Genomic DNA, 22,777 nt, shown 5'->3' with positions numbered 1-22,777 from the left:
CTCCACGTGCGAGACGTCATAAACCAACGTGGTTGAACGATACTTTGCGGCATACGGTTTCGGGAAACAGTCGTGACTGGCTAGTTGATTTCTCCAACGATGCATCGTACTACGGTAGTAAAGCAGCGAGCTATATAGTTGAACGGGAAACGCACCGCTGGGCTGGTCCACCAGCACTCATCCTTCCCATGCCAGGGACAAGCAAACCAGCATCCCTTACCGGACCAGCCATGCCAGAAATATGGGGATTACACAGTAAATGCACTGGATCATCTAACTCTGTTGTTGTTTTTCTTCAGCTAATGGCACTGAGCTTCACATCGGTAGTGTGCGTTATGAAGACACTGGAGCTTATACATGCATCGCTAGAAACGAGGTCGGCGTGGATGAAGACATCTCATCTCTGTTTGTGGAAGATTCGGCGCGTAAGACACGTGAGTGATGATATAGAATCTGTTTCAGGAAAGATTGTAATGAGCTATGCACTAAAAAAAATATATAAAAAATAAATATCTAGTTCAGTCATGAGGGCTAATCGTTTCTTTACATGCAATCTGCAAGCAATCACATCATTACTGCATGCCACAAGCCGACTGGTCTCTGCTGATCCCACAGCCAATGAGATTGCTTGCTCAATATTTAAATAGTCTGGTCCAGTGTAGTTCCTCTGAACCCCTCCACCAGCTCCACCTGCCTAGATCTGCTACGGGATTGTCTCTTTATGTCCAAACTTGCTCTGCATCAGCAGCAATAATAATCAGCAGCAGGGTCGCAGATCTAGTCGGCCATCTTGATCTAGTTGAACTGGTTTTATTCACGTCAAAAAGTTAATAACACCCAACTACCTATATCAATTTATACCAACAAAACTACTTTTATGGGTTTAAAGGGATAGTTCACCCAAAAATTATAACTCTGTCTTCATTTACTCACTCTCAAGTTGTTCAAAACCTGAATGAGTTTCTTTCTTCTGTTGAACACAAAACAAGATATTTTGAAGAATGTCCAGACAGTTGACGGTAGCCATTGACTTCTATAATATTTTTTTATTTTATTTTCTACAATGGAAGTTACTGGCTACCATCAACTGTCTGGTTACCAACATTCTTCAAAATATCTTTTTGTTCAACAGAAGAAAAAACTCACCAACTCAAGTTAAGTCACCTTCATTTATGTAGTGCTTTATACAATGCAGACTTTAAGCAGCGTAATGCTGCGTTCACACCAAACGCGAATAGAGCGTCTGGCGCGAGTGATTTCCATGTTAAGTCAATGTAAAGACACGTTTACGTGCGTCTGGAGGTCCTGTGGTGCAAATGAGTCGTTTAGCGCGGCACAGTGGATGCGAATTCGCCTCATTCGAGCATTGAGCGTCTGGCACGATAGGCGCGAGTGATTTGATTTGGTGATTTTTGTGCATTCACCCGTTTGACACGAATTCGCGAGTTGAAACATTTTAACTTTGGCGTCAGTTCGCACCACGTTAACCAATCAGGAGCCGGCTTTCTGCTGTCACGTGACAAAGTGACGTGATTAACGGGGACAGTTTTTCAGTTTATAATGTTATTTTATGTTTGGCCTCAATAAATAATTTTATATGTTTGGCCTCAATCAATTATTTTGTAATATGACTAAATGCCTGGTTTGGTTCTAATGTACAACAAAGCAAATATTTTATCACATAACAAATTGATTTTAATATATGAGACATATTAATTTTCTATTGAATGCTATTTATTCCATATCTAAATCTAGATTATATGAAACATTATTATTCTAATGTAAAGACAACCAACATACTTTAGTGTATAAGAATAGTTTGTGTCTGGACAGACAAATACACGAATTTGACGCTTTATTCGCGTTTGGTGTGAACGCAGCATTACAGTGATGATAGGAAATGAATGCAACAAAGATTGTTTTGGTTGTACATCAGATCTAGAAAGAGAGTCACTGTCCAGCTTAAGTAAACTGACCTAATCTATGCAGCCTAACAATCATTTAACTGATTTGAATTAGAAATTGATAAAATGTTAAGTGTATGCTAGGTTAAAGAGTCTAGATTTAAACCAATAGAGTGTGTCTGCTAGGAGGTTGAGTAAATGACACATTTTTTCCCTTTAAATCAGGCAGAAAAAGCTCTTAGTAACGTTTGCAGATTACCTCTTTTACACAGTGTGATTATAGTCACTCACTAGTACTTTAGTTGTGATGATCTATACTGTATTCGGGAGAATCGTGTTGTTAGATGTAGTGGTAAACTCTTGCACACTATGGCATGGGTTACTGGTTCAGTCATTACTGGGAAGCATTTACAACTCGGCTCACATGTAATGAAGTCACCAATGCGGGAAGGACAGTTTGTCATTAATAAGGTTTTAATGTTCATACAGCAATAAACATATTCAGATGTGAACAACCCTGTGGTGTCTTATTTGCCCGTAAGCCAATTCCGTTTTTGAAAATTATAGACATTTTCTGGACTGTTAAATTTACAGTGTTCAATTACAGTGAAATGAAGGCCTATAGATCTGATTATGTCAGTAAATGGGGGATTATTTCCCGTCCACATTTGGCCTTAGTGGAGTACTATACAACCTTAACCCGACATTATTACTGAGAGAGGTGTAAATCATGGACCAGTGCCTTCCTCCCATGCCTTATTTCTTAATTATATCAGTACGTGTCAGTAATATACAGTAAAGACTTGCATCAGCATGATAAAACTAGAAGGAATAAAAGTAGTGTTTTCTGTCCAAGAGCTCCTCAGGACCATTATCAAAGTGTTATAATAAAATGTTTTTTCTGTAACACAATGTCTTTGTTGAATATAAAGGGCCTCATAAAAGACAGGTGACACGTCCCATACGGAGAGGACAAAGGCTGGTTATTTTTGCATTCAAATCATCTCGAATAAGACCTTTGAATAAGTCTTTTATATGTTAACCCTCGTGTTTGGGAGCTGAGAGACCTCAAGGCCAATTTAATATCTCGAAAAATAGACTTAAAATTGAACGAGCAGGTTGATATTTCACGAGGTTATGAAAATAAAGTATAAAATTTCACTTTAATATCATGCCTCAACTGTTCCCGATGGAAATGGACTCAGTGAGTAGTAAATGTGGGGTCTCTGAGACGCATAAACACATCAACAAAAGCAATGCGAGAGACTTCTGCACACTGCTGACTTCTACACTGGACTTCTGCTGATCAGAAACATGGATACCAGACACGTTTCTGAGAAGTGCATGTCCAGTGTGTGAGACGAGGCTTTAATAATGAGTGAGACAAGGCCTGCTGGGTTTCAGTGAGCTCACAGGGACACACTGAAGGAATCTCAGAGGAAAAGCACAGGGTAATACTGGAATGAAGTTCATCTAATCATTTACACCTTCAGGGCCTTTATTACTAGATCTTTAAAGGATTAGTTCACTTTAAAAAAAACTTTTGCTGATAATGTACTCGCCCCGATGTCATCAAGATGTCCATGTCTTTCTTTCTTCATTGGAAAAGAAATTACGGTTTTTGATGAACACATTTCTCCATATAATGGACGTCAATGGGCCCCAAACGGATCAAGGTCCAGATGACATTGTCAGTGCCGCTTCAACGGGCTTTAAACGACACCAGACGATGAATACGGGTCTTATCTAGCGAAACCATCGTCATTTCACAAATAAATAAAAAAGTTTAAGTTTTATAAGCACAAGCGCTCGCCTTGCTCTGTTCTGTGATGCGCGTTCGTGACGTCACGTAATACGCAGTTACGCTGAAAAGGTCACGCTTATAGCATGAAAACTCCATCACATCTTCTCCTCTAAGTTCAAAATCGTCCGACATCGTTGTTTTACCTTTTAACTTCTTTTTTTGTAAACGGCGTTTGACTTTGTTTGCACGTTCAACTTGTAAACACTGACTCCCGCCTACATCAAGCGTGACCTTTTCAGCGTAACTGTGTATTACGTGACGTCACGAACGCGCATCACAGAACAGAGCAAGGCGAGCGTTTGTGCTTATAAAACTTTAACTTTTTTATTTATTTGTGAAATGACGATGGTTTCGCTAGATAAGACCCGTATTCATCGTCTGGTGTCGTTTAAAGCCCGTTGAAGCGGCGCTGACACTGTCATCTGGACCTTGACCCGTTTGGGGCCCATTGACGTCCATTATATGGAGAAATGTGTTCATCAAAAACCTTCATTTCTTTTCAACTAAAGAAAGAAAGACATGGACATCTTGGATGACATCGGAGTGAGTAAATTATCAGCAAAAGTTTTTTTTTAAAAGTGAACTAATCCTTTAAGTAGTCCAGGGGATCCTATTAATGTGAAATCACTATTATTACAGTCAGTGTCCAGTGTGTTTCTCTGCTGTCCACTAACTCTGCTCTGTGTTTCCTCATGCTGTCCATCTAGTGGCCAACATTCTCTGGAGGGAGGAAGGTAAATACATGTCTGATTATCTGTCTGATTAATGTCCATTTTATGAAAATAATACATTTTGAGATGTGTATGTACTGAATAAGTTCTTACTGAAATGAACAAATCCTGGCATATCTGAAACATATTAATTAATGTGCCAGTAGCACACAGACAGCAACAGTGTCGGCCCAGATCCGGGCTGGTAAACATGCGTACCGGATGTGGGCCAGATCTGGGCCGGACATATGTTGCTGTCTGGGTAATGAACTATTACTTGGTGAAAGACTAGTTTAATGTCATTACTATTGAAGGCATATTCTGCCAAAATTACCGTAAATAAATCAATTAAATTATAAAAATGAAAACTAAAACCAGATTAACTATTTAATTAAAGAAAACTGTATGCAAAATATGTGACAAAATTGAGAATGAAATTAAATGATTTCATTTTCATTTTCATGGGGACAGTGCATCATCCGTGTCAAATTGAAAAATAAAATGCAATTGGTGATTTCACGTTTAATTTTCACTACAATCAAACGTGAAAAGAAACTGCAATTACAGTTTTTACAAAGCTTTTTATTAACGCTCACGCAATAATAGTGACACAATTCAAAATTCAAATGTAAAGTTTAGTTGTCATTTTATTTCCTCTTTTATCTCACAGTTTTCGTTTTCATTTTCAAAGACAACCTGTATGCAAATTATATGTTAATGAGTGGGTGGGGCTCAATTACACTGTTATATGGAGGAGCGAAAATGGCGGTTTGCCTTTTCATTTTAATATGGCAGTCGTGCCTCGAGATTGTAGTGAAAATGAAACGTGAAATCACCAATTGCATTTTATTTTCAATTTGACTTGGATGATGCACTGTCTCCATGAAAATTTAATTAAATAATTTAATTTCATTCTCAATTTTGTCACATATTTTGCGTACAGTTTTCTGTAATTAAATAGTTAATCTGGTTTTAGTTTTCATTTTTATAATTTAATTGATTTATTTAATTTTGGCAGAATATGCCTTCCATACATTACTAGGGGTGTCACAATATATCGCAATACACAAATGCAACAATATGTATTGTGTATAGTTCACCCAAAATAAAAATTACTGTGCTTGAAAATTTTTAAGTTTTCAGAGTTTAGAGTCAGTACTTCATTAAACTACTATATATATGATGTTGAATATAATGTATAATAATGCAATGAGGGGATATTTGTGGGTTCTGATAATACCAAATGTCTGATGTTACCAGTATAAAGTGTCCTACATTATTTAAAATATCTAGTCAGTGACAGAGATCAAGCATATTCATCTACAATAATTCTCTATTTTCAGCTTCAGGATCATGAATATTGTTATTCTGGTGTCTCTATTGTCCTGTGCTTTGGGTTTCAGCTTCAAGTCCAAGACTATTCATTTACACACACAATGTAATACCAAATTTAGCATTTTAATCAACAATTAATTTTTTTGTTAACTTTTACCACATGTTTTGGAGTATCGCAATAATCAGTATTGTGATATATATCAAACCGTGACAGGAGGGCATCGTTACACTCCTAGTCATTACCATTAAGCGATAAGCACCAATCTTACCACGGTAAAGGGCATTTTACTCTCTCTGTGTGTGTCGTGCCTGGCCATAGTGCAGAGAAGAAACACAGATGAGAGCAATTTGTGAATGTTGCCTGCCTTCTCATGAGAAAAAAAACCCATAATCTTTCCTTACAGTGTCTCAAACTGAGTAAGTCAGAGATTTCATGATTTCAGTATGAACTCATTCCTCAGATAATTATCCTAATAACCACAATTTACATTTTATGTCAACAATTGACTCATTTTTATGGAAGCTTGTTTTCGCCACAGAATAAAAATACAACTTTTTATCTCACAATTCAGACTTTTGTCTGTGAATAGCGTCGGATTCAGTTTCCCCAGAGTTAGGACTGACCCAGGGTTAACTACTTCGAGTGTGGAGAGCCCTAATGTGTCACGTTCACCCAGTGTGTGTGACATCCGGCTGATCTCCAGCTCCAGCCATTAAGAGACTGAAAATTCAAGTCTTCGGTTCACACAGAACAAACATTTCACTCAGAGTTTTCAGTGTGAACGTGATGGACGTCTTTAAGCGTCTCGCGGTGCGCACGTTAAAATAAGTGCAATAGACCTTGCGTTTTTATTAGGGCTGTCGATTTAGCACGCTTATTTAATTATTTTAGTCATGGGAAAAAAGTAATGCGCTACAATTAACACGTTTAACTCACCCGCCGCAGACTTACGTATTACATCTTACATTTCACACAGTTGATTGATGACGAACATGACAACAACTCACTGCGTGATAAAGCCTATAGAAAACAGTTAGAATTAATCTAAAATTCAAGATTTCACGGCAAAAATGCTGTTTTTCATGATTTAGGTGTGCTGTTTTTGTCTCATATTTACATCATGATTTAGGTGTGCTGTTTTTGAGTGCAAATGTGATATTGATTTTATACAAAAGTTCAATAAATAAGAAGTTAATATTATGTTATATTCCCTGTAAAGCCAGAGCAGAACTGTTGTGCGTCTCAAAGCAACACCGCTGTGTTTGTTTCTGAATGAATCTGCGCTTTGAGCGAATCAATTGATCAATCGGGTGAATCAATGATTCAATGACTCGTTCATTTAAAAGCCATTTACTTCATTCCTGAAGGAATCAGCAGTTGGAATGAATGAATGACTCAATGATTTATTCGTTTAGACATTTACTGCCACCTACTGATCATGTCATAAAAAAACACACAAAAAAAACACATTTCCATAATAATAAATACCCATTAAAGGGATAGTTCACCAAACATTTTTGATTCTGTCATCATTTACTCACCCTCATGGCCGTTATTAATAAATTATATGTTGAATCAAATAAAATATTTCTTTCTAAAGCTACTTTTTATTTGTCTATTTGATGCTTTTCTCATTTAACTCAATAATGACTTTAAATAAACTTTTTGGGGTAATTTCTCAGCCAAATTTGATTAACTTGTGCAATTGATTAGATAAAAAAAAGTAATCACTTGACAGCTCTAGTTTTTTCCCACTCCACTGACCTCTGTCTCAGGTTTTTAACTGCAAATGTTTTCTGTGTGAACCTGACTCCAGAGAGCTTTCCAACCCAGTCCCATGAGGCTTTGGCTGATGTGTGCAACACATTGCTTTTTGTATGAATTGTAGGTTTTCATACTCTGCATTTCTGCAAAATGTCTGATTTGTAAAATAGTTTGGGCCGGTGTTTCAGTGTCCGAGGAAATAAGCGGTAGTGCTGTAACCCTCAGCTCTTCGCCTGTCGGTCAAAAATGACCAGAATGTATGTAATTTTTTTTTCAATGAAATGAATGTTAGTATGAATTTGCTGTATTTATAATCCATTTATTCACTTTTTGAGCATAGACCTGAAAATGTAATTAAATTCAACTAAAAACTTAAACTGTCATCAATCTTGAATGCTTTGGAGCAACAGACTGAAGTTTGAACACTTGGCAGAATATTGAAAAGTAACTTAAAACTTAAAAAAAATAAGCCAACTTAAAAAAAAGTAACATAATTGTACGTGTATTACTATGAAAAATGAACAAAAATACTTGAATTTTAAACTTTTATATGAAATACATATTTTCAAAATCACATTTTACTCTAAAACTGCTAGAAAATCAAAGCCATAAATCTAAACACATTGTTCCAAATCCAAGGTTGATATCTCAGAAAATGTGCATTATTGTGCAAGTGTGACTATTTATTTACAGGACCATTTAACCTTTTCGAATCATGTCCATGATTTGTGTGTGTGTGTGAGTGTGTGTTTACACAGCAAGTGCCAAAACCTTTACCAAGTTTCGTACCATTCCAATGAAGTAAAAAAAAATGTAAAATAGCAAAATTGTACAATCAAAATATGACGAAGAGCACCAGAGGGTTAAGACTGCGGTCTGCTAGCACATCATCATTAGCTGACCGCTAACACTGATCAGTCGTAGCTTACCACTGTGTGCTTTACACTTCTGCTTTCTGACGACGTGACGACTGCGCATCACGTGAACACACTCATTAGCAGCCGGTGTTTGCTGCCTGGTGACAGACCTGCAAATGCACTTTCTGGAGTCGGTGCAGGAGGTTTAATAGCCTCCTGCACCGGGTTGTTAGGACCGGTTTTCTCAGCCCTGTTTGGTGTTGTTTTCTCTCAGAAGACGAGTAATGGCGTGTGTGATCGATGCATCTGTGTGTTGTTGTAGGGCTCAGTGTGGGGAACATGTTCTACGTCTTCTCCAGCGAAGGCATCATTATACTGCAGCCTGGCAACTGTGAGATTCGCAGACGCATCGCGCGGACAGAGAGGATTCTGGGTAGTGATGTAAGTCCTGGCACAGCCCCAACACAACAGGAAGAAATAAGAACATGTATTTTGATAAACGCCCGTTTAAAGGATTAGTTCACTTTAGAATGGAAATTTTCTGAATTTCCACGTCATCCAAGATGTTCATGTCTCTCTTTCTACAGTCGGACAGAAATTAAAGTTTTTGAGGAAAACATACGATTTTAACCATTTGTTATAAAATGTCGGCTGGTTTGTCTAGAGAAGACTCTTATTCCTCGGCTGGGATCGTGTCGAGACTTTGAAGCTGAAACTCACATCTGGACCTTCGACCCGTTGGACCCAGCGTTGCCAGATTGGGACGGTGATTTCCAGCCCAAAAGCTCACGCGATCAGCTGTTCAGCGTTCGGTTTCAGATTCTGATGCAATTCTCGTTCCTCATTTTATGCTGCCCGTAGGCTCGTCAGTATTTGCATGCGATTTGCATACTTTGCAACAATTGGCCAGTTGTTTTACTGGCGTTATCCTATATGGTTTAAGAATTTGTGGAGAAGGAGAAGAGTTCCCGCCGCATCAGCAAACGCAATGTCTCTTCCCATCTCTCAGGGAACCGAGGTTACAATAGTAACTGGAGACGTTCTTCAGACATGTCCAGTGTTGCCAGATTGGGACGGTGATTTCCTCCCCAAAAGCTCACCAAAACCCGCCCACTCCAAGAAAAAAAAGTAAAAAAAAAAAAAAGTTTTACTACCAAAATAATGTGATATAATTTTATGGCCATGTCATTCAAGGTTGATAAGCACAATTTGTATCTCCTTAAAACTAAATAACGATGATAAAATAAAATAAAAAAGTAATAAATTTCCCAGGAAAACGGATCAAAACAGGGCAATAATTAAGGAGAATTAGCAAAATATGACTTTAAATGTCCAGGTGGACACAGTCAAAATGACAATCAAGAAATTAACCGATGACTTTAACTCTCATAACGCAGATTTAGCAGTCAAAACTGATTCATCGTTGGTTCAAACCTTGTTCAGCCGCTGTCAGGGACGAGAGTGTATGCAGTCTGGACGGTGTAGAAGTTGCAGATGTCTGGCTAGGCTAGTGTGCACATGACCATGGACAGGACTCGTCCCATATTCAATTTCAATTGAAGTCATTCAACTGTGCTCTCCTCATCAGTTATTCACCATCAAGGCATCAACCCCCACATGTGTACGTTTGTTGAGTTGCTCACTACCTCATCTTTACTGTAGATACAGCTTACTGTATGTCACTTTGGCATTAGCGGTCACTTGAATATACAGCTACAAGTTATCGCGCTAAATCGCGTCTTCCTGCTGATCGCTCGTTGATTGGCTAAAAGTGCGTGCTCGTCGGTGACGTCAACACCAACTCTGCTGCATGTGTGTGTTGTAATGTCGTGAAGACTGACTTTATGCACTACATGCACACTTTAGGTTAGTTTTTAAACCAATTAGACTTTAAAATGTAGATGTTTGAAAACCGCCGAACTGACCCCAAACCAGCCCAAATTTTGTCCACCCGCTCAAACCCTTTTTTACACGCACAATCAAATTCAAAACCGCCCAATCTGGCAACGACCCCATTGAAGTCACTAAATGGAGAACATCCTGGAGTGTGTTCCTCACAAACCTTCATTTCTTTTCCACTGAAGAAAGACAGACATGAACATCTTGGATGACGAGGGGAGAGTAAATGATCAGGAAACTTTACTTCTGAAGTGAACTACTGCTTTAATGGCTAAGAGTGTTTGCACTGGGACAGTATTTTCACATTCCTCCATCCCCATAATCCTTATTTCTATAATGCAGAAATGTCCGTGTCCATATTGTCCCTGCAGGACGAGCTGTGTCCCCGGAGCTCGGGCGTCTCTCCACACGAGTGTGTCTGGGCGTCCGCGGTCAGCGTGAGGGAGAAGTACGTGTACGTGACCCAGCCGCTCCACAACAGACTTCTGCTGATCGACACACAGGCGCAGAGAGTCGTGCAGGTGAGGATGCGTTTCCTTAGTCTTTCCCATAGTCAGTATATAAACTGGACACAGCGACCCCATAGGTTTCAACGGAGAAAAGTGAAGTCTATTAGAAGCATCACTTCCTGATCGCCAGGCGAACTGCGCAGACTCAAACTGAGCTTGACGACGTGATGTGACGTGTGTCTGACAGCTGTCAGTCTTCTAGTAGCTGTGCCGAGAGAAATCTGAATCATTCCCTTCCGAATCTCGCAGAGACGGAGAGCGTGAGCATTAGCTGTCCATGAGCTAGCAGCGGGAGCAACTTTATCACTCTCTATGGGCTTCTCCCTTCACTTTATCAGACTTTATGCTCCACGTCCCCCCGATCGCTTGCGAGCTTCTCCGCCGGTCTATACGGTAATTTCTCGACTCGTGTGACAGGTTATGACGCAATCGTTAGCCTATTTTTACAAAAACTGCTTCTACAGCGCCATAACGTAAGATACAAGGTAATGGAGCCTTTTATACATTTTCGTGTTTCTTTAGAAAAAAACAATGGACAAATGGTGTCTTTAAACGCCTCAGATGTAAAGTTATTCGCTGTCAAAGTGACTCCAAAATGAATGGGAGTCAATGGAAGGCTAACAGCAGGTGGGGGTCCGCTAGCCAATGGCGGCGCCCGGGGAAGCTTCAGTTTCCGGCGGATGGATTACCCCCTTGGTCTTTTGTATCTCTCAACCCAGAAGCCCCTTTCACACAGAGATTCCAGAAAATACACGGATAATGTGTCCTGGGATCATTTGATTTTGGTTCATTCACACAGTGATCTGTGAGTGCGTTCACACACATCCCGTTAAGATCCCGTAAACACACGTGACGTCAGGATGTGTTGTAGAAAGGCCAGTCTGATCTTCCGCTATCGCTCTCTCCATAGTTGTGCACTCGGTGGATTGTTTTTCTTAAAGGTATAGCGGAGGATCTTTCCTTATTTTAGAAAAGACCCGCCCTCTCCAAATTGTATTATTATTTTTAAAATGCACATGCGCAACACTCTATTTGCTCCCGAGAGGGAACGCTTACTAGCAGTGATTTTAAATGGATTTCTCCAAATAGCATGACAAACTTTACCTGTCTAGTAGAATCTTCGCGACTGCGGCATCAGTGGGAAGCCCAACCTGTGCTTTTAGCGCACGCCAGCCTGTGAAATATTCACCCAAAATCACTCTGGTCTTGTTTCTATATTCTGCGGCCTTTCTCTTCTTATCATACACTTCGTATACATTTTTTCTCTTTTGACCCTCAGCCATTTTCAAAGGAATGGCTGAAACCGTAACTCATCACACATAATACACCAGAAAGTGAAAACTACATAGGGACGAGCACGTACGACGGCCTTACGTAAACATATCACCAGAATGATTGACACTTAGGTGGACCAATAGAATGATTGGTCTTCCGGGCTACCCACCCGGAAAAAGAAAATCCTCCGCTATACCTTTAAGTTTAATAATGATCGTGAACCAATTTTATAAGAAATGTTTGAGTTCATATTGAGATGTCTGACTTGAATCCATGATTGCAAAGTAGTTGTGAAGGTATCAAATTTTCATATCACGATAAACGATTACGTTTTTAGCACAGTATTGAATTAAGTTACAAAAATGTAGTGTTGTCCTCGTAACAAGTTTAATGACTTTTTAGTTCTTATAACAAAAAGAAAAAGTTTAAAGGGCACCTATTATGACATTTAAAATGTTCCTAATGTTGTTTAGGGAGTCCCCAACAACAGTTTTAAGTGCATGCAATGTCAAAAAACACTTTTGTTTTCGTATAATATGCATTTATTTTTACCTGATTTGCTCACCGACTCCCAAATGATTCGTTCAACGACTCGTTTTTTCAAACCCCTCCTTTGCGCGACGCTAATCTGCGTTGATTGGTCAGATGACCCAGCAGTGTTTACAGAGATAATACTTATTGTTTAACACGGAGTACAATGATGCTTTTATTAAATCGTGTTATAATAATGATTATAGTCCACTGCTTTATAGTTTGTAGTAAAAAACTAAAAATAAGATAAATAATTTAATGTTACGTTAGCGAGCATATCCCAGAGTTCATATTGTAAAAGCACAATCAGTCTTTGTTTGCGTTAGCCCGATGCAACATAACGTTTTTACAAAAAAAAAATGCAGTTACGTTACTACGAGGTATTATTGTATTCTTTAAGACAACTCCGAAAACAACGACAAACACTTCACATATCTCAATACAATTGCCATTGAAGACCTAGAAGCTAAACGGTGCTTACACAACAAAAAAAATAATAATTAAGCATGCTACATAAAAGCAACAATTATTAATAACACTTACAGCCACAGGTTGTGATACGGAGGAGGAAGCTGATGCAAATACACTTGGAACTGAATCTTCCTTCAATATCAGCCGCCTCGCGAATCCAAGCTTAATTGCATTTAAAAAGCAATCGTCTTCAAAATGGCGCGACAAAGCACAAGGCTCGGACTATACTTCTGTGGTATAGTTGTATATATGAATTGTAGCCACTTAGTCTTCAAATGCTCCTCCTTGGGCAGATGAAAAAAGTTGGCTTTTGAGCCGCACTTCAGAACACAGCGTCTCGTCGCCATGATGTTTCCCTGCTGGCCTTGGAGCGCAATAAGTGGGCGTATCGTATTCAAATAACTTGACAAGTTGACGTCATCTAGTCAGAGAAAAAGCTTCGGTCTTCTAACGATTCATAAAAATGACTCAGAGTCGACTCTTACTTTTGAAAGACAATAACTTTATATACGGTGCACTTTCATATTTCAAACTTTGCAGGATGTTTTTGTTCACTTAGATCTATGTTACACACTACATGAAAGGTAAATTTCAAAATTCCATAATAGGTGCCCTTTAAATTACAAAGAATTTTTTTAAGTACACATGTTTCAAACAGATTAAAGTGCAAAAGCACTATAAAGAATAATAATAAAGAATCAGAACATGTTCAATCTATCTAGGGCATGATTTAGTCCTCATTAAAATGTTTAATAAGTATAAATGTTTGAAAATAAATAGCCTGTTAAGTCTTTAAAGGGACAGTTCACACTAAAATGAAAATCAAGTTTACTCACCCTGGTGTTGTTCTAATGCCGTATGCCCTTCTTTCTTTTATGGACTACAAAAGGAGAATAAAAATAAAAAAATCACACTTGCGCTCGTCCATATACCGGCAGTGAATTAGTGACCAGCAACACGCTTTAAAAAAGAAACAAAAGTATCACAGAAGGATCCCATGTGATATACACTGTTGTGAATTTTAAATCGGTCGATGGAAAAGTATTCTAAAAAATGCTTTCTAAAAATTTTAAGTAATTCATAATAAGGATTTATTCACAGTATTTTAAAGTGCCCACGATAACAACACCATGCATGTTCATTATCATGATATATTGTAATACTGCACATGTCTATTGGAGACTTTAGAGGAGACACATGTGATCTCTGGGTCTTTTCCACAGGAAAAACATCTGACAGCAAAAGTCTTGTTTTTTCAACTGAGAATTTTAACTAGATTTTTTCTTCACATCATGTTTTCTCCTCATATTTTGCTCTTTCTCTTATCCAATGCTGCAAAATAAATGTATGTTGTTCTTATATGGATGAAGAATCAACAATACACAGCAACAGAGAACAATGGAAAGCATAAGATGAAAGTGCTTTCAGAAAGCAGAGTGTGTCGAGGGTCGTGTGGATGTCACTGGGTCACGGATAATAAATCCTTCTAACATGATCACAGGGGCTCAGCGACCAATAAACTACGACAACGCCATATGATCCCGCTTATCAATAATGACGGAAGTGTACGCTAACAATCAGTGCTGCAAATGCTTCTATTATTTACATGATAATGCAACTACTAATGAGATCTCTGTTGGGTCTAAACAGAAGTTGTTTCTTTTGCAAGTAAATCTAACTTTAAATCGCTTCAGTCTCTTTAACATGCATATCCGATGCAGAGACACCTAAATTCAGTTTCAACATTTGCAGTGTCAGTTAGCGCATCACAGGATTAATTAATGAAGTAAACTTAAGTTTAACATACACTGAACAAAATTATTAGCGCAACACTTTTGTTTTTGCCCCCATTTTTCATGAGCTGATCAGTGGCCTTTTATTGTGGCCAGCCTAAGGCACACCTGTGCAATAATCCTGCTGTCTAATCAGCATCTTGATACGCCACACCTGTGAGGTGGAGGATTATCTCGGCTAAGGAGAAGTGCTCACTAACACAAGATTTAGACAGATCTGTGAACAATATTTGAGAGAAATAGGCCTTTTGTGTACCGTTTTTTCCGGACTATAAGTCACACTTTTTTCAGATCTTTCAATCTAAAGGACAAAATAAGCTCACTCAATGTACATATAAACGTGAAAGATATACACACAGAGAGCATCAGCTTTAGGCTGCATTTACACTGCAGGTCTTAATGCCCAATTCTGATTCGCTGACTATATCCGATTCTTTTGACGACCCGTTTACATCATCTTTTAAAAGTGAGCCGTATCCGATATTTGCATTTACACTATACACTGCCGGAACAACCCAATGTAGACGCTCTGACCCGGAAAATTAAGTAAAACAGCGCGATATGATAAGTAATAAAAATAACATTCTGATTAATTTCGGGTGGGTCGCGGGTGGATATGATAAATCATTATTAACGAAAAAATTAACTACATTCTCTAAAATATGAGCATGTTCCATTCCAGTTTAAGTTTCAAGGGAGTAAAGCCTGTTTATACCATTAAGAAAATGAAATTCACTATTGGGAGAGTAACCCCTGATTTGACATAAACAACATAATTGTATGTTATACCCCTAGTGACCTGTGTGTTCTGTTCTTTTGTGTTCTACTAAAATCCACATAAAACAATACAAAATAAAAGTTGGAAAAAAAGAAAATTAAATTCTGTCAAATAAATTTTGTTTTAAACAAATGTTCATTTAAAAGCAGCGCTCACTCATCAGTGTATTATACCAGAGACGGTATTATACCGTCGCCGAGTCCGCCGTTGAAGGTGATGATGATGATAATCAATCTATCCTCACGCGTTACAACACATATAAGAATAATAGTAACTTGACCAACGGGTGCGGATACTTAGAGAAAATGATTGGTGCGGGTGGATATATATATTGAGTGGCGGGTGGATATATATATTGAGTGGCGGGTGGATATATATATTGAGTGGCGGGTGGATGATTTGTTTTTGGCTGTGGATTCGGGTGACGTTGGAGCTCATCCGTACATCTCTAATTATCCGGTGTTTTACTTTCCGCACTATTTTCAAAGGTCAGCAAAACATTGGTCTCGTAGGGCGGAGAGAAACTCCACTGTGTTGAGCCTTCGTCCTCCATCGCGCCGTTGATAAGTCGATCACAGTTATCTGAGTGGACGTCCCTTTTTTAATGACGTACGCCTCGCATTTACTGGGGAACATCCGATGTGTCTGCTTACATGGCACACGCAAATGCACGTATCCGATTCATATCCGATTTATTTCCACATATGAGTGAGGCCTGAAACCCATCTGAGAATATCGGAATCCATGTGATTTTTTCGTTTGCCGGTCATATCCGATCTGAGCCACATGAGAAGAAACCATCGGAGTTGAACCATGCAGTGAAGATGGGGCCTTAATAGACAAACACAAGTGTGTGTTAGACATCAGGAATGCTGAGAGAACATTGTGTTTGGTGCATTTTTCATCTTCAAACCAAACTTTGGTGTCCAGCCGACAAAGTTTAAATGATGGATGGATGGAATAAACATCAGTCCTGTGTGCTTAGAGCCCCTGTTTACATCTGGTGTTAAAACGCTACTGACTAGTGGAAAAAGCTCTAGCCAGACGGGTTTCAATTTTATCAACTGAAGACACAAGTTTGGTTTGAAGAGAAAACGTAAAGCACAATGTTCTCTCACCGTTCCTGATGTGTCTAACACACACTCACAGCGTTCGGCTGGACTTGCGTCTGTCAGAGCAGAAACTAAAGCTGATGCTCTCCGTGTGTTTTTCTTTCACATTCTCATGGAAATTGTGTGAGCTTATTTCGTCCATTAAATCTAAAGATCTGAAAAAACATAGACCGCTCATTGACCTTCCCCTGAAGAAATCAGGACAGAAGTGGTTGAAAGTGGACAGAAGAGACGGATTAAAACACCAGGTGTAAACGGGAATGTGTCTCTCGTCTACTTGTGATCCGATCCACCAAACGCATCTTTATACCAGCTGTAAACCGGGCCATGGAGAGATTTGGTTCTGCGTCAGCTTCATTTATTCTGAAAGTGTTGGTACTGAAACCACGTCCTTTAGTAGGTCACTTGCCAAACTAAATTGCAGTGATGCCTCACTCATCGCAGTTGCTCTTGACAAGCGAGTGAATGAATTTCCCTCTCTCTGTGTTGGAATGACAGGCTGTGGAAACAGACGCCATGCCCGTCAAACTCTTCTACGACAAATCTCACGACCAGCTGTGGGTCTTGAGCTGGAGAGACCTGCTGAAGTCCCGCTCTACGCTACAGGTGAGGCTTCGGTTATGTTTCGAGTTATGTTATATTTTAGTTATGTTTGGTTATGTTTCGAGTTACGAGTTATGTTTCACCCTGTTCAGATCTTACAGATCTTAAAGACTCTCCAGCAAATTAAAGAGCTCACACATTCGTCACGCCGTGATGTGTTTTATGAGAGGGGTTCATCAGAGGGGTTTGAGAGGCTGTTTATCTGCTAACAGTCTGTATTTTTCAACACAGTCTGTATTTTTGAACGTTAGGTGTAAATGTGTGGCAGTCTTTGTTTGACATACATTTCTGCACCAATTGCAGCTTGTTTAATTGCATGTGTGCACGCTAATTTCAGTTCCCTGTCAGGTAGACCTCCTGACTAGAACTTTATGCAAATGAGGCGCTTTCTACGTTATGTGTACAAGTTTTTGCCTGGTTCCCACTTTATTCTCTGCCAGGTTTGATCAGCACTGTCCTCATGTCAAAGAACACGTCTGAGAAACACACAGCCTCAAAGACAGAGCAAATGAAAGGCTTTTTATTTAACAAACAATGTGTATTTCCAGCCCCCCCATACACATGAATAATTCACGCTTTATTAAATAGTGGGAAAGTCCTCAGGTGTATTTGCTTGTTCAGCGTGCCCACAGAGAGCCAGCCACACAGAATAATGAAGGCGTTTGCTATGAATCACTCAGAAATGCTAAAGAGCACTTTTAACGGAAACTGCATAATCGGCTGCAGGGGATATGGATTCACACCACAAATAAATGCCTTGATAATATTCAACTCATTTTGAATGCGTGCAATTGACCCGGGCATGGGCAATTTGTCGGGCCCGGAGGCAGTACTCAGCTCGAGAGGTGAAATATCAAACCCATTTTTTTAAACGGCTCAATATTCTTAGTCAAACATCTGAACCTGCTTGTCAGCTCATTAGATTAAACAAATTAGAGCTGAGGAGAGTGAGGGGAAATACATCCGCATGTGCGCTTGGCTCGGATCCTGCTCTCATCACACCGATTCACAACCCAACAACTCATAGTTTGCATTCATAATCATCTGCACTGGCCACTTATTAACAAGCCAAAAACAGGCATAGTTTCCAAGTGGTTTCAGAATAATCCTTATGAACTAAGCTGCTAAATATCCTATGACATATTATAAATACAAATATGGCATGACGAATGGCTTGGTTTTATACCCTTGTGAAATTAATGTGCACTCGTTGGGTAATACTTCAAATCTTAAAAGTAGTTTTAAAGGACTGTATTTGCAGATATAGTCGGGGTTGGAGTGAAGGGATGAGATGAGGACTCAATTTTACAGAGATAAGGGGCATTTAATTAGTAAAAAAATAAAACGAAAACTACCCCGAGGGGGGGGGGGGGACAAATCAGGCGACTTGAATAATTTTGAGACTGCAGAAGTCAATAAATGTTGCATTTTCAGTTGGATTTGGGGAAACCGCTTGAAGCATTTGTTGTGTTGCGCTATGTCAATTTATTTGATTTGTTCATTGCAAAGAAACTACTGAAAGTCTGTAAATTTTGTCAGTAAACCTGATTTGCAATAGGGGTTGAACAATTTTGATTACAACTGTATGCATGCTAATAAGCAACTAGTTGAGAATTGGGCCCTAAACTAAAGTGTTACCATTTTTCTAATAGATTAATTAATTTGGCAAACAATATGATTGAATACTGACTAGAGGAGTAGCTGTGTTTTAAATTAATCTGTTTCAGTATTATACATGATGATTAACTGTAAAGGGAGTTGGGAAAACACCATAAGCATGATTAAACACTCATCGTTGGCCACTATTTAGAGTAAATTCATGCATGTCTTGTCATTATATAATAAAAAATCAAAGCAAAAATCATTCATTGCACAGACTGAAAGCACACTGTTTTCATAGATTATTTCATTTGTTATATTAGATAGATATATCTTTGCTTATCCGTTCAGATTTAAGACGCTCTACATGATTGTAATATTACTTTCTCTCGTTTTCATTTTTGAGGTGATCACTTCTGCGAGTGCAGTGGAGCAGCGTCAGATCGTTCACACTCCGTTTGAAAGAGTGGAGGATTTCTACATTCCTCCCACCAACCTCATTATCACCCACGTAAGGTACGAAACGATCGTCACTGCTCAGCGTGCATGACCTCTGTCAGATTTCAACATAATTCTTCCAAAAATTGGAAGTGAGTAAATGATGGTTGTAATTAACAGGGCAGCACTTAATAAATCACCAGAAAGATCATTAACCTGTCTTTGACAATTGTCATCTTAGGTTTGGCTTTGTCTACTTAAAAAGGGAGCCTGCGGTGCATAAAATCGACCTTGAGACCCTCCGCCTCGTCAAGACCATCAGTCTGAAGAACTACAGCTGTATTCCAGCCAGCATGGCCTACACTCATTTAAGCGGCTACTATTTCATCGAGTGCCAAGTCGAGAACAGTTCATCTCCGAGCTCGCAGCTTCTCATCGACAGCGTAAGCGACACAGTCATCGGACCCAATCCCAACATCAACGGCCGGCCGTTCGTCTCTCCAGATGGGCGTTTCGTCGTCTCCGTGGATAAACGCCGTGGCAAACTCCAAGTCCAGACCATCTCCTTCAGCGGTGAGCTGCAGATAAGCCATGAAGTGGATGTCTCGATTCCTCTCGCAGACTTGGAGTTTCAGCCCTCCTTCACGGAGGCCAACCAGTACGTGGTCGTGACGTCTTCGGCTCAGGGCTCGGAGCTGGTTTTCTCGGACCTGGCGACGGGAAGAGAAAAAGCCCTTCAGAATGTCAAGGATCCGATTCCTGCCACCAGCTGGCCTTGGGGAGACGCCAACAGGGTGGTGGTCTCCAGCGGGGTGTTTGGACGCTACTTGGTCACGCCGTCGACCGAGTCCCTGTTCGTTCTGGACGGCAAACAGAGCGGCCCTCACTGTGAGGTGTCAGACGTCAAGAGAGGGAACACAGTGGTGTGGGTGGGTGAGGTATGAGTGGCGTACCGCGGGCCGGTTCTGCAGAGGATTGCGTCGGCCGACTGGGCCAAAGCTTGGGAAAACCTTTAAAGGGATGCCAATGGACTTGACCCTAGTAGTGAGTTAAACGAACACGGGTTTCTGTATAAGTACACACACATGCACACATATTCAACAAACCTTATAGAGAAACGGAACGAATGCAAACACCCTTCAGTGCAACAGTGAGCTAATTTAATGAGAGATGTAAATTGTTTGCACTTCCTTGTTAGCAGAAATAGTGTTAAGAAGCAGACAGGTTAGGTGATGACTGAACTATGCACAATGCTTTTTAAAGTTCTTCAGTGTTTTTCTTTTTTCATTGTGTTCACTTGTGATATACAGTCCCTGCAGGAAATGTGTCCATCAGTGTCACGTCTGTTTATGTCAATGTAGAAAGATTGTGTTGTTTGCACCGTCCCAGTGTTTCTGGCTTCACGTTTCAACAGCTGTTTTTTTGTTTTTTGTATTAATAGTACAACACTTAATTATAAACATGTTAGAGTAACATTTAGCATTTTCCTCTTTGTCAGCCATCTAAAGCATGTGTTGAATCACGTGTTGAATCATTTTAATCTCATTGGTGCAACGTCACCCCTTGAAACATCACGGCGTACCGCGAAACTATAAAGGATACCTGGAACAAACAACGACAGCTTCTGATTGGCTGAAATAAGTCACTCACAGGCAGGGGCGTCAGACAGGGGGTAATAGTGCAACAGAGTAACAGGGGCCCTCGGCAAAGGGGGGGCTTACAAAGATATATTGATATATATATATTGTGCTGTAGTGATGGGCCCGCCCCTTGGTTCTGTGACCGGGGTCCAACATTTGGTGCTACGCCCCTGCTCACAAGCATGTGGGAAATATGGCAAGGCAGCACAGAGTCTCATTTCCTTTTCAGGGAACTAAGACCTTCCCTTTCGAGAGAACTGAACGCTTCGTCAGATAGTTGACGCTATGGGAATGTTAATACCCACTGCAGTCCAAATCCAGACTGTACCCAGACAGCAACATAGTGTCATAGATTCATAGATTTATAGATTCAACGCGAACCAGATGTGGTCCGGATCTGAGCCGACACTATGTTGCTGTCTGGGTAGAATCTGATGAAGGGAAACTCTTGACAATAAAGCCTCAAGCCCCGTTCACACCACCAGCGATGTTGTCGCTGTATGTCGCTAGTCTCTGTACTGTGAAGTCGCTTGTGGGCGTTGGTTGTGCTGTTGCTCTAATGTTATTGGTTGACTGGACGTCTGGCCACATCAATACTAAATACCATCACAAGTGATACAACAATATCATTTTAATTTTAATAGAAATTATAGGCTCAAAAGAAATAGTATGCTGTTGGGAGAGTGTTTTTATATTACCGTAGCAGTGTTCAGTGGATTAAATATCATTTACTAGATTAACGATCGATCAAGCAACAAATTAAACTCACTCATACAGTCATAAATGACTAAAACGTCATTCGTATTTGACAAATAATAAATTTTCTTTATTATATCCATGAATGTGGTTAGTCAAATATATCATATATGTGAAATCGCCCTCGAACTCTCTCTTGCCTGCACTCAGAGACGGTGACGTAACGTGAGCTCCACTGAAAGTCTTCTTTCCTATTGGTTGTCGCTCGCGAAAATCGCTTCTCATTTGCATAAAGTTGAAATTTCTGAACTTTTGTCGCTTGTCTCTTGACACACCCACATTCTGTTGCCAACGGTCACTGTCGCTCGTGTCTCCGGAAGTCGCCAGCGCTCCATTGAAATGAATGTGATTGTGTCTTTTTGTCGCTGCGTGTCGCTGGCGGTGTGAACGGGGCTTTAGAGGCCGGCTTACTCCTAGTAGAACGGGCCCTTACAACTAGAGACGAAGGAAGGTCACGCGCCTCATAAGCTATAGAGCCGTAGTAATAGCCTCAACAATCCACTTGCTTATTCTTTAGGAACCCTGTCTAGGTGAACAAAAGCATACCAGCGGCTGGTCCGTCTTACGCCACTGGGCAGAGCGGTGGGCGTAACACTCAAGTGCAACCCAAGTTAAGTTTCTCTCATGTCACGTGACCTGGTCTAGTGTTGACCCCAATGGGAGCAAACTCTAGGCAGGAGGAGGCAACAGAGAGGGCCGGCAGATATCCTACCCTTTTAAGAGAGGTAATAGTGAGCAAGAAAGCTGTCTTGAAAACAAGGAACTTCTCTGAAACAGATTCAATGGGCTCGAAGGGTGCCAGGAACAACCCCTCTAATATCACAGGCAAATACCAGGCTGGACCTCTCGCATGAATATCAGGCCTTAGCCTCAGGCCCCATCCACACTACTGCGTTTTCGTTTAGAAGCGGAGACCTTTTGCTACGTTTCCACCTCCCGTCCAGACTACAACGGCAAAAACGAAGACCTAAAACGGAGAAGTTTAGAAACGCTCCAAC

The 22,777-nt window shown here is 40.1% G+C and overlaps 1 protein-coding gene across 2 annotated transcripts in view; it reads left to right on the top strand.

Annotated features, from left to right (window-relative positions):
- The window catches only part of fstl4 (follistatin-like 4), a 256,801-nt gene extending 235,979 nt beyond the window's left edge, over positions 1–20,822 (top strand). For both annotated transcript variants that reach the window (XM_079585040.1, XM_079585041.1), the window contains exons 10-16: positions 300–434; positions 4,416–4,442; positions 8,698–8,816; positions 10,646–10,795; positions 17,242–17,349; positions 19,352–19,461; positions 19,625–20,822. In XM_079585040.1, coding sequence (XP_079441166.1) covers positions 300–434; positions 4,416–4,442; positions 8,698–8,816; positions 10,646–10,795; positions 17,242–17,349; positions 19,352–19,461; positions 19,625–20,327 — 1,352 coding nt within the window. In that variant the 3' untranslated portion in view covers positions 20,328–20,822. The remainder of the gene's footprint in view (positions 1–299; positions 435–4,415; positions 4,443–8,697; positions 8,817–10,645; positions 10,796–17,241; positions 17,350–19,351; positions 19,462–19,624) is intronic.
- Positions 20,823–22,777: the final 1,955 nt, after the last annotated feature.

The sequence above is a fragment of the Phoxinus phoxinus genome (assembly GCF_949152265.1).
Source record: "Phoxinus phoxinus genome assembly, chromosome: 17".
NCBI classification, from domain to species: domain Eukaryota; kingdom Metazoa; phylum Chordata; class Actinopteri; order Cypriniformes; family Leuciscidae; genus Phoxinus; species Phoxinus phoxinus.
The sequence above is the reverse complement of the archived record's forward strand: the minus strand, read 5'-3'. Positions and strand labels throughout refer to the sequence as shown.